At 47.1% G+C, this 12,813-nt stretch overlaps 1 protein-coding gene across 1 annotated transcript in view; it reads right to left on the reverse strand.

Moving 5' to 3' along the window:
* LOC311356102 (CUGBP Elav-like family member 4) overlaps positions 1–12,813 on the reverse strand; it is a gene marked incomplete at both ends in the record, with an annotated part of 73,974 nt that overhangs the window by 55,111 nt on the left and 6,050 nt on the right. Inside the window, 3 exons of the mRNA XM_084475876.1 lie at positions 1,212–1,334; positions 3,409–3,450; positions 3,545–3,623. Coding sequence (XP_084332002.1) covers positions 1,212–1,334; positions 3,409–3,450; positions 3,545–3,623 — 244 coding nt within the window. The remainder of the gene's footprint in view (positions 1–1,211; positions 1,335–3,408; positions 3,451–3,544; positions 3,624–12,813) is intronic.

Genomic DNA, 12,813 nt, shown 5'->3' on the forward strand with positions numbered 1-12,813 from the left:
CGGCTTTTATTTACAGGAGGACATTATCATTCTACGCCAACTCTGGGGAGACATGTTGGGATTGTGGGGAACAAACATAATTATAGCCCTGTGCCTTTCTCTATTTTTTTTTCCCGTTCCTTTTACTTTTGACAACAAAAGAAGCAAAGAATGGTGAGGCAACAGAAGAGGTGTTTATGATCCATCTGTTGGGGAGTACTAGCCCAGGGAGAGAGAGATGGAGAGACAGAGAGAGAGAGACAGAGAGAGAGACAGCGTTAGAGAGAGAGAGAGAGAGAGAGAGAGAGAGAGAGAGAGAGAGAGAGAGAGAGAGACAGAGATAGGGAGAGTGTTAGAGTGAGAGATATAGAGAGAGTTAGAGATAGTGATAGGGAGAGCGTTAGAGTGAGATATAGAGAGAGCTTTAGAGAGAGACCGAGAGAGAGAGAGAGTTAGAGACAGTGACAAAGATAGAGAGAGAGAGTTAGAGGGAAAGGGAGACAGAGAGAGAGAGAGTTTTACCCGGTAAAACCAGAGTATGAATGAAGCATATAAACCACAGAGTGAGATTTGATAGTGCGATGCGATAAAAGATAAAAAGGAGTGGAAATGGAAAGCGGGAGCACACAGGGCCAGGTATGAAAGCCTTGAGCGATAGAGAGAGGGACACGTGAAGCAGTGAGACAGAACGAGAGAGCGAGCAGAGGGGTGGAGGGGTTGTACTGGGGAGGGGGGGGGCCATCACAGCAGCAGAACAAGTCAGATTTCAATGAGTGGAGACAGGCACAGCCCAGAGCACAATAAGCACTACCAGAAGAACCCAGAGTAGTAGAATTATACATTGATAGAGAAAAGGACAAAATAAATAGGAGCAGATATTTGAATAAGAGAAAGAAAGAGAGCGAGAGAGAGAGAGAGAGAGAGAGAGAGAGAGCAAGACAGAGAGTGACAGAGTGATAGCGAGAGAGAGAGAGAGAGAGAGAGAGAGACAGAGAGAGAGAAAGAGAGAGAGAGAGAGACAGAGTGACAGCGAGAGAGAGAGAGAGAGAGAGAGAGAGAGAGAGAGAGAGAGAGAGAGAGACAGACAGACAGACAGACAGACAGACAAGCAAGGGCGGAGGGAGAGAGATAGAAAAGAAACAAGCCAGAGAGAGTGAGGGAGGAGAGACAGACAGTCAGGCAGACAGACAAGCAGCAGAGAGCGAGGGAGGTGTGTATGCTCTGACCCTTACTGGCCCCATCGGGCCCTCGCAGGACGGTGCACTCCTCTATCTGGCCGAAGGTCTCGAAGAGCCGTCGGACATCTTCCTCTGCCTGCTGCTTGCCGAGCATCCCCACAAACAGCTTCCTGTCTTCTGAAGAAGAGACCGAGGCAGGGGAGGGAGGGAGGGAGGGGGAGGGAGGGGGGAGGAGGGTGGTGTCAGGTTGAGTCGGGTTGAGGAGGTGGTGGTGGTGGTGGGGTTGGGGGAAGGTGGGGTTGGAGGGCGGGTAGAGAGGAGAGAGAATAGACAAAATGCTACAGCTGATGGCATCGTTCTGCTGAGCGGTGATGAAGACGTGCAACCCTCCAAAAGCCTCCCGCACCCCCCCACAATCCCCCACCCCCACCCCCTGCCCCGCTTTTATCAGCAGCCCACTATGCTGAGCTTGCACCGCTGTTGTAGCAGTAGTAGCTGTTGTTGTTGTTGTTGCTGATCCCAATACAGTTGTTGCTTTAGTTGTCTCCCTATATGAGGGAGACGAGGATTTATTTGGTGGGGATTTCAACTGAGCTATTCTCGTCTACGCTGCCAGGATGATGTTTGTTACAGAGACAGTTCGGGGCTTTGTAGCAGTGTGCCAGAGGTAGGAAGAGACAAGAAGGGTTTTGCCTAAGTAGATGTGTTGTTAGATCCATGGTTGCAACACATCAATCCATTGGAAGCAAACCATGTAAGAACAAGGATGTTTAGTAAATGAGAAAGCAACAAGGTTAAGGTTGTTTTTTTAAAGGATTATGTTCAAATTGTTGCAGGGTTAACATAATATGCAGGTTATTTGGTGGAGGCAGACATATTCTGGTGACTACCGCCTGTTCTTTCCTCAAAGATCTCAAGCCATGATCAGGATTTAGACCTGTTCTTACAGCCACAATTACCACTTTAAGTTATCTTTAGTGACAACAAAAATAGGCGTCTGTGGCATTTTATATTATCAATCGTACCATTTAGCTAAGCAAGATCTTTATTGACACTTATTATTCCTGACACTTTCTCCCTCTGGAAGGGCTGTTTACGAAAACTATGGCAATGCTAGCATCTAACCCATAGATGGGTGTCCCTCAAGGATCTATTCTGGGTCCATTATGAATCAGTTAACATTCACTGTGTGTCCATTTGTAATTTAATGATTTATGCTGAGGACATTATTTTGTTTTTCGCCGACTTTTTGTTATTGTTTTGTTCGACTGCTTATGGTGTATCTTTGATGTCTGGCCTCATACTCTTAAATGGATCATTAAAAGTTTTTATTGCATACGCATGGGATAGTCTCCTCTATATTCCTTTCCTTATATCTTCACTGTTTGTTGCTAATCAAATTGAAAAATGTGACAGTGATTGAGGGGATCTCATCTGGATACCAAAGTGACCTTCCGGACCCACTTCTCCACATTAACTATACATCTAAATTCTCATGCCAAAATGAGGTCACCTCATGTCACGTACCCAGACTCCGGAGGCAGCACAAACGTATGGACCTCATACCATTACGCTTTGACCATCAGGGCTCAGATTTCCACCAATTAATCTGCCCACTGCCCTTACATTAGACAGAACATTAATCTTCTTTACATCTCCTGCATTATGCATCCCCCATTACGCTGTGTTGTGGAAGGGAATGGCTACTAGCAAGAACCCACGGGCAGAACTGATGGAAAGTGGCAGGAGGAGGATGAAGACTTTATTGGAAATGACACTGTTGATCTTCAGCGTGAGTCATTTGACTGCGGCGAGGAGCCGGGGAAGAGCGGGGGGGCGCCAGCGTCACCTGGGCCTCGACAGCTGTGAGGCCTCCTGTACCTGCCAGGCCCCATTAGACACAGCTGTTCTAAAAATAAAGAACCAGGACTTCCTCCTTTTCTCTTTTTTTCTCTTAACGGCAAGGAGATGGAATCCGGATCCATTTCTGTAAAGTTCAAATGAGACACGTGCTTGCTACCCGCTTGGCCACACAAATGAGCACCTGCATAATCAATAAGGCCACGCTGCCTGCACTCTCCTGCTGCTGCCGAGGTAATGATGTTAGCTCTCCCTTATCCACCACCCCGCCACACCGCCACCGCCGCCACCGTCGCACCACCCGACCCCGTGTTCACGCCTCACGTAGCAAGGTTTCCCTCCAAACTGACGGGCCATCAGTAAAGCCAAGTCGTCGTGCTCATTAGCACACCGCTGTTCTCACAGAAGCGGTCCAGGAGGTGACTCGGGGGGTCTGACAGTAAGAGCAGAGAGGCATGTGTGCCTAGGAGGTGTGAGGTCTGAGGTGCGGACGGACAACAAGGGCAGGGGACCCAGGAGCTGCGTACCAGGGATCATCTCGGAGGGAGCATGGTTGAAAGGGTTCAGCGACGACCAGGTGTTGAAGCAGGAGGAATGAGGCAGACCCTTGCCCACGGCATCAAAGGGCAAGGGGATTTGAGTCCAGCATTTGGTGCTGTCCAGAACACACTGTGATCGTCCCTCTCGTCTCCCTGCCTCTCACAGAGACATCCTGCTTACGACTCTAACAGGAAGAGTGCACATCTATCGGCCCACCCTTCGTGTCTTAATGCTCTGGGACAAAAGTCTCATCTCAGTCTTCTTGGCCCGAGGAGATTTAATGGCGGCTTCACAAGGCTAATTAACGAGCTGCGGGCAACCTAATGAAATCTGCAAATGTGCTGGCAAAAGCATAAATAAATGACACCCAGGTGAAGGCTTTTAAGGAAGTGTGAGTGTGTTTGGGAGCGTTCCTCTGGGAGAGTCACTGTTAGAAAATGAATTTGACGCTGATCTCCTTTCATTGCCGGACCAGAGAGTCTCTCCCAGCTGGCTCGCCCATGCCCACGCCGGAGACTCGATTGCTATTAATTAGTCTACTTTGCACCTGTCTCCGAGCCGCGTTTATAGGACCTGGAGTTCCTCCCAGGGTTACCTGATGGCCGACACTAGAATCGTATGCATGAGAATATTCGTATTGTAATGCAAAAAAAAGAATTGTACAGAGAAAACACTCCTGGGTGGTGGAAGTTCTCCGTTGAAAGTGGAGGAGGGATAGAGTGGAAATCAATGGATGCGGTGATGCAGCACGGTCATATATTTGAATTAGGAGAAGTTCAGGGGAAAAGGCTATTCAGTGGAGCAGACGTAAGATAGGGGGACATGATGGAAGTCTTTGTGCTACATATTTGACCTCTCCTGGTACTTATATCTCAGGGAGGGAGGCTCATCTTATCCCTCTGACAGAGCTGAGCCCTTGAGTTGAGCAGTAGCGTTATAGTATACCAAAGAGACCTTTTGTAATCGGCACTTTCAAACCCCTGTACACTTTTCTATTGTAATAGTGTACTGTTTGAGAATAACAACAGCTGTTGTTTGGTTGTGTGTTTTTGCTATGTATCCTAGCATTCAAAGTTTGTGTTTGTGAGTTTGTGTGTCTGTGTGCATGTCTGTGTGAGTGTGTCTGTGAGTGTGTGTCTGCGTGCGTGCGTGCGTGTGTGTGTGTGTGTGTGTGTGTGTGTGTGTGTGTGTGTGTGTGTGTGTGTGTGTGTGTGTGTGTGTGTGTGTGTGAGAGTGTCAGAGTGTGTGTCTATTTTATCTCTTCTCCTGTATAAATGTATGCATGCCACCAGAAGATATTCCATGAAGCATACTGCAGCATTAACATCATCATATACAGTACATATTGTAAGTGAAACACCACATTCCACCAAGAACCCACCTAGGGCAAACCCATTTTCTCTGGGAGTCGTCTGCTCAATTGTGTTTACGTCTCAGCCAGTGCCTCATCTTCTGCCCCGAGATGGAAGTAATTGTGTGGAAAATGTCCCTCCGTCAGAATATAGCCATGTCCAACCCAGGGGGACATGTGGTGGACTGGCACCATTTTATGAATGCAAATTAAAAAAAAAAAAAGAGATCAAAAAAGTTATCAAAACACAACTGACATCTGACAATTGGATGTCTCAGGGAGCCTTTTCATTCCAGGGACTGGTATATTAAAAATTAATGGATTTCTTCAAAAACGCCATATGCTGTCAAGATTGATGCTTCTCTCCACGGAATGAAGTGTTACTTTGGTTGTAGGCTGCGCTGAGCGTATAGATCCAGTCTCTCTTTTTCTCTCTGGCCCAATGTCTCTCTGTCTCTCTCTCTCTCTCTCTCTCTCTCTCTCTCTCTTTCTTTCTCTCAATTTTCTATTCAATTCAATTCAAAAAAGCTTTATTGCCATGGTAAACAAATGTTTACATTGCCAAAGCAGGTGAGCTGCTCTCTCTCTCTCCGTCTCTCTTCTCTCTCTATCCTCTCTCTCTCTCTCTCTCTCCTCTCTCTTTCCTCTCTCTCACTGCCTCTCTTCTCTCTCTCTCTCTCTCTCCACTTTAAGTGGTTTCTCTCTGTCTCTCACTCCTTCTTCTTCTTCTTCTTCTTCTTATTCTTCTTCTTCATCTAAATCGTTCTCGTCTCTGGAGGCTAAGAACCACGAAACGCTAAAGTTTCCTCGTCTCTTCGCCAGTAATGGGAATATTCTCTTTTAAAGGATTACTCTTAAGGTCCTGTGTCGCTTTTTTAAATATGGTTCTTCGTCCTTTTCTCCCTGTTTTTTTATGACTCTATCACTTAGAGCCTGCTGGCGGCGGTGGAAAGTAGCAGGGTGGTGGTGAGTGTTCGAGAAGCAGGGACAGCTGCATCCAACGATAAAAGATCCTGCTAGGCCGCAGGGTGCATTTCAAACGTGGAGTAATGTTGCAGCCAGCACAACACAAGAGTTCTGCTGTTGATGGACTCATTAGAAAAGCCTGATGCTGGCACACTGCTGCTGCCTGGGAGGCTATGTTTCACAACAGTGGTCCCCCACCCCCACGTCCAACCCCACGTCCACCATCACCACCACCACCACCACCACCAACACAACCACCACCACCAACACAACCACCACCACCAACACAACCACCACCATCAACACAACCACCACCAACTCCACCAAATGTACTCACCAGCGGCAACACACACACACTCAATCACACACACACACACACACACACACACACACACACACACACACACACACACACACACACACCACACATACTGAAAAGGCATATTCACAATTTGTTTTCATCTTGGCCTTTTGTTTGTTTTGACCTTGTTTCACTCTGTTTTCCCGTTATCGCATCCTTCCAGTTTGAGTTCATTGCCTTCGTATTTTTCTGATTCTGAACCTGCACAGCAACCAGTCTGATTTCGGTTCCTCCATCTGGAACAATCTGGTTGATTGGTTTCCTGATCTACAGATTTCATCTTGTACTTTTTTTCTAATATATTTAACTTCAGCAAGGCAAAGGTTTGTCAGAAAAAAAATATATATCTGGTGTATGATGATACCAACTACCACCTATAGCCAATCATATCATCATAGGGACACAACACAGAGATGGTACTGCAAAAGTAAATTTAAAATTCACAGCATTCCCGGAGTAGTAAAGTAAATCATGTAAATTGGCCTACAATTTACTGTATTAAATGCAAGCTGTGTTTATGTGTGTGTATGTGTGTTATGTTTCATTAAAATAATGTTGACTATAGGCTACCATATTCTACCATCTTCACACATTGAACCTGAATAGATGAATTGTTTGCTCTCCAGCTGCTATGAACATAGTTGCAATGAACTGATGGCTATGCCTGGATAGTGCATAATAAAACGTGCCAATCCAGAACTGCGAGATATGTGTAGAAAGTTTGTAGTGAGGAGTGAAAAGTGACTGCTTTTTCGAAAAGTGTATTTTAAGTAGGTTGCAAACTTGGATAATTGACAACCATGAAAAACGAAAACGCTCTGGTAGAAACTCATTTTAGAAACGACAAAATACAAATATTTCCATAAATTATTTTTTACACATTACTAACTCTACACTAACACACACTAACTCTAGTTTAAACTCCAGCTTTCCACAACATTTCCCTGTTGTCAAAGAACAATTGTGTTTGTTTTGTTTGGAAGCTTAAGAAAAACAGTCATTAGTCCCTTTTTACACCCTGTAAGTCACCAAATGATTTACTTTAATCAATACACGGCAAAACTTAAGCCTCCATTTTACTATCAGCCTTCAGGCACTGCATGCTCCAAAGCTTTAAAACCCATTCCCCGCCTCTGTTGCAGCACACACACAATATTTATGTTGATTGTCCCTGTCTGACAGCAGATTATTAAGAATAGCTCGACGGCAAATGAAATAAATGCAGGGGGAGGACTATTGAAATTGTCAGTGTGTCAGGTACAATGACAGAATACAGGCTTACTGTTTAGAAATGCATTACACATAGCACTTGTGCCGTCGGCCCGGGAACAAGGGGCTATGCCTTCTCTTTCTAGTATATGTGAGCATATAGGAATCAAACGCAAACACAAGGGACACTTCTGACGAATGTGTTTGTCATTTCATGTCCAGACACGTACCCACCCTTTTTCTGCTGTTTTGACATGACAAATGTAGTCAAAGTGGTAGTATTTATGTGTGTGCATGTGTTAGAGTGTTTGTCTGTGTGTGTGTGTGTGTGTGTGTGTGTGTGTGTGTGTGTGTGTGTGTGTGTGTGTGTGTGTGTGTGTGTGTGTGTGTGTGTGTGTGTGCAACTCTTTGCATGTATGTGTGTGTGTTTGTGGGTGAAAGTATGTGTGTTTGTTAGTAAGTATATGTGTGTGTGTGTGTGTGTGTCTACGTGTGTGTGTGTGTGTGTGTGTGTGTGTGTGTGTGTGTGTGTGTGTGTGTGTGTGTGTGTGTGTGTGTGTGTGTGTGTGTGTGTGTATGTGTATGTGTGTAAGTCTCTTTGTCAAGTGCATGTGTGAGTGGGTGGATGTTTGCCTGCCTGTGTGTGTAGGTGTGCGTGCGTGTGCCCACAGATCCAAACAACTCATCGTCCTTTCATATATGTGTAGGCTTATGCATTTCCCATCACACAGACAGCTTGGGGTCCCTCAGTATACAGCCAACTTGAACTTTCTCTCTTAACTCTCACTTCATGTCCACAGGCATGAGCGAGGCCTTTCCTCCTCCTCCTCCTCCTCCTCCTCTTCTCTTTTCTCCCACTTTCATTTGCATGTAAAGTAGCACGTGGCCCTGTGTGGGTGTGAGGTGCTCCAGACAGGCCCTCCCCTGTGGCCTGCCAGTCTGCAGTCCCCCCCCCTCCCCCCTCTCCCCCCTCTCCCCCTCCACATCCCTACCTGCTGGGGAGGGGCCTGACAGCACAGCGCCAACAGCTTGAGCGGCTGTCAATCTCCCACCTCCCCGACTGGGGTCAGTTCCCTTTGACGGAATCGAGGGAGGCAAGGACGAACACGGGCTCATGTCTTAATACGCTCTTCAGCGGAGAAGACCACAACGACGGAAACCCAGAGCCCTGTTCACACGAGACAGAGGACGGGTGGATTCTACAAGGCTCCTTGAATTCCGATTGCATCCCGGTTAAAGTAACTCATGTGGTCACATGAAAGGCCATGATGACACGAAGGCGCCGCGTACGAGAGATCCCTGCCTGATACGCACGCACACATTCATACAGGATTCAGGTCTGTACCAGAGCCCCGGTTTGGACGATCTCCGAGAATGGGCGAGAGATGTAGCGATGGTGCCGTTCCAGTTTACATTGCGTTGGACAATGTATGTTGCCAATTATGCTAAATAGAATTGCTAGAATAACAGAATCATCCAAAAAGAAGGCACAGCACAGCAATGTTTTAGATAAATTGGCATGGCATTGCTCCCCTTGCTTTTTCGTGGAAACAAGTCTGTGAGAGATGCTGTCTAGATGAGAAGCTATTGCTGTTCAGGTTGAATGTAGCGTACACTACGTTTGACAACGTTTATCCAGATCACTCACACAACCATTCCCCTCTGATAAGACAGAGAGAAAAAAGGGCATTTTAATAAGAAGGAGGCCGTTCTACGGGTTGTTGGTTTGAAACCTTTACAGACTCTTTAAACAGTTGAGTACGGCTGGCCCAGTTTGAGTCGGCCAATTGCACACTCAAGGATCTCTGCCTCCAGCCACATGATGGGTCGGAACAGATATGAAGAAAGTGAAACGCCCTGTTCACCCTGTCAATCAGACTTTAGACATCAATCTTCAGACTGATTCATGAGAACAGAACAGAGTAGACTATTACCACCTAGAATCTCTACTATTATGAGATCAACTTGACTATTGGAACAGACTACTAGACCATTACAGTATAGACACTCTAGAATATTATTGAATAAAGTACTAGACAATTAGAACAGAGACTTGAATAGTACAACATAGACTACTAAACTCTTACAACATAGACTAGTCTATTGAAACACGGCCCTATTAGAACATAGACTAGACTGTTTAAACATAGACTAGACTATTGGAACATTAGACTAGAGGAGTATTAGAACTGACTTTTATAGTCTGTTAGTCTGAAAAGACTATTACCTCATACACACTCAACTATTGTGAAATCGACTAGACTATTTCAACAGACCATTACAACATAGACTGTCTCGACTGGATCAACCACTGTACTATTACATCATAGATCATCGTCTAGACCATTGGACCATAGACTATAATATTTCAACACAGACCAGCCTATTACAACATATACTCGAGACGTTGCAACATAAACTGGACTATTGCAACATATACTTTGAAAACCCAAAACTCGCAAAGAACGTACCGAACGATTTCATGGATCTGAAAGACACTCTGCTGCATGTCGCACAAAGGGATAAGCGGCACGTGTGGTTTAAATATCTCCATCTGAATCAAAGGGCAGGGGTCTCATGAACAAGTGGGGAGAGGAGTCGATGTAGATAAAAGCACAGAGAGATTGGCACTTTGCGAGAAAGTCAATGTTGATGGAGGTGGTTGTTGTGAAGAGAGTGCCAAGACGTCTTATCAGAGTTAATATAAGGAGAGGGCGTTCCCGTCTGACCCACGCATCGGGCTTCCCATCGCCGCGGTGCCTCCAGCGGCGGCAGGAGTGGGACCCGGGCTCCGAGATTGTGTTTAGATAATGACCATCTCCAATCATAGATAATCTGCTCCCATCTCTTCTCCACAGACACAGTGGCAGACAAGGTCAGGGGGAAAGAGGAGGAGGAGATAGGGACGAGACGGCTCTGAGATGATTTACTGCTGAGATTCACTCAGCTGCCTCAATCACCCTCCGTTAACTTTCTCATCCTGTCGTCCCCTTCCCCGCTCCGCGTTTTTCCCCTTCCATCTTTCACCCTCCCTCTCTCTCGCTCTCTCTCTCTCTCTCTCTCCCTCCCTCTCTCCCACTCCAGCCATCCCTCGGTGGGCCTCACTCCAAATCCCCATCTTTCCCCATCACCCGCTTCATCTCCCCCCTTGCTCTGCCATAAGAATGAGACAGACATGGAGAGAGACGGCCACAGAGAGCGAGAGAGAGAGAGAGAGAGAGAGAGAGAGAGGGGGGGCATCTCCTGCCCTGTCGGAATTGAGGCGAATTGCTTGGGTTTCGAGTGAAGATATGTGATGCTCCCCGTTCAAGCACTGTCCATAGAGTGGCTGCGCCTTTGATTGTCTCTCCATATATCTGTATTACAATCGTGGTTTGATAGAATTGGGGGGGGGGGGGGGGGGGAAGACGTCAGTGTTAAGCACATCAGATGAAGGCTGAACTTGGAGGGGGGAGAGGTCGACTGACTCACTAGCACAGGAATAGGTCTTTTTTTTCAGAAAGGCAATGAAACTCCTCTGCCGTGCCCCCCATTCTTTTTGATAATCCGTTGGTGGGGGGTTGGGAGGGAGAGGGGGGGTGGGGGTGAAATAAGACATGAGTCATTCTAATTGACAGCCAGAGAATTAGCTCTGTGATCCGCAATGTCAGCCGAGCGACACCCCCGTTTTGTCAAGCTCCAGGTTTACCCCCCCCCCCCCCCCCCCCCCCCCCCCCCCCGGTGTCTCTTTGTCCCCGGAGAAAGGACACCTCCCTGGGCTCCTCCGCCTCCCAGCTGACAAATAGCTCCTAATGCCTGCAGAAGCACGTAATCCAGACCCCTCCTCAACCATTCCGTGGCACATAATTGCCGATGTCTCGGATGTGATAAATGCGTCTCCGTTCCAGAGGTGCAAACGTCTCTCTGTTCGGCGCAGGCTTTTATTCCGGAGGCGCGCACGCCTCCGCACACGGGCGCTCCTCTGGGACCGCTGTTTCTGACCGGCTCTCGGCTCAACGAGAGGAAAATCTATTCCCTGCTCCGTGCCTCTCTCGTCGGGGGCCCCTCGCCGACCTGTCTGTCTCCCCCCCTAACCGCAGGCCTTCATACTAAATCTAATTTCATTGTCAGCCACGGCCGCGGTTTACTTCCCTGCCTTGCCTGCTGACTTCCTGTTGCCATTAACACTCAATATCTCCGGAGGGACTCGTCCGCTCCGCCTTATTTCATTGGGAGACATGTCCTCTGTCCTCTTCTGCGGAAACATCCCCCTGACTGACGGAGCGCCGAGGTGGCGCTGGCATATAGAGCCCTCTGTATTTCATCCCTTCGGTTCCCCCTACCCTTTCTGCCAAGGAAAGAGCAGTAATTGATATTGGGACCATCCATCCTGCTCCTCTAAGCCTGGAAATCCAATTTATCTCAGGGAGGATGCTGATTGGCCACTGGCCAGACGCTGTCGGTCAGCCCTGGGATGGTCTCGGATGGCCGTTAATTAAAGCGGAGCCATGACAAAAATAAGACTTAAACAGGTTAATGTGTGGTAGTGGAGGTGGGGGTCATCTGATTTACCCCTTTGGCCCGTAAATCAGCGCAGTGGTTCAGTCCCATCGGGCCCGAGACGAGTAAACTGCCACTCAGATGTAAGATAAAGGCATGGCCTGGACTCAGATTCGTGCCATTACATGGAGCTCCATTCATGTAAATCTCTCACTGGCTTCATTTGTATTAACCCAGATAATGGTACGCTCAAATGGATTCACAATGATTTAGTCACGAGCCATGCCATCATTAGAGAGGCAGTCTGTGTGTGTATGTGTGTGTGTGTGTGTGTGTGTGTGTGTGTGTGTGTGTCTGTGTGTGTGTGTGTGTGTGTGTGTGTGTGTGTGTCTGTGTATGTGCGTGTCGATGTGTGTGTGTGTGTGTGTGTGTGTGTGTGTGTGTGTGTGTGTGTGTGTGTGTGTGTGTGTGTGTGTGTGTGTGTGTGTGTGTGTGATGTGCATACAGGGTGGGTGGGGCTGCCAAAGTATAACAGTAAAGTAATGAATATAAACAGTGAAACTTGGCGGACTGCATCATTGGGAATAACAGGAACAACAAGAGAGCTTTACTGCTCTCTGAATCTGATGCAACTCTCCGCTTGGGCCAATGATGATACGATAACTCCCTATATAAAGAATTACTTTATTGGAGCAAATAAGATTGAGAGCTGGTATTTCATCTGGGATATTAGATGGCAGCCCTCCAGAGATAATACTAATCCTGGATTTAGTTACTCCAGAAATATTTTAACATCACACTGGAAACAACCGAGAGAGCTGCATAGATTTTTCTATTCTGGCTTTGTGTCACCCTCTCTCTCTCACACCCTCTCTTTCTCTCTCTCCCTC

The sequence above is a fragment of the Micromesistius poutassou genome, assembly GCF_964030765.1.
Source record: "Micromesistius poutassou genome assembly, chromosome: 12".
NCBI lineage: Eukaryota > Metazoa > Chordata > Actinopteri > Gadiformes > Gadidae > Micromesistius > Micromesistius poutassou.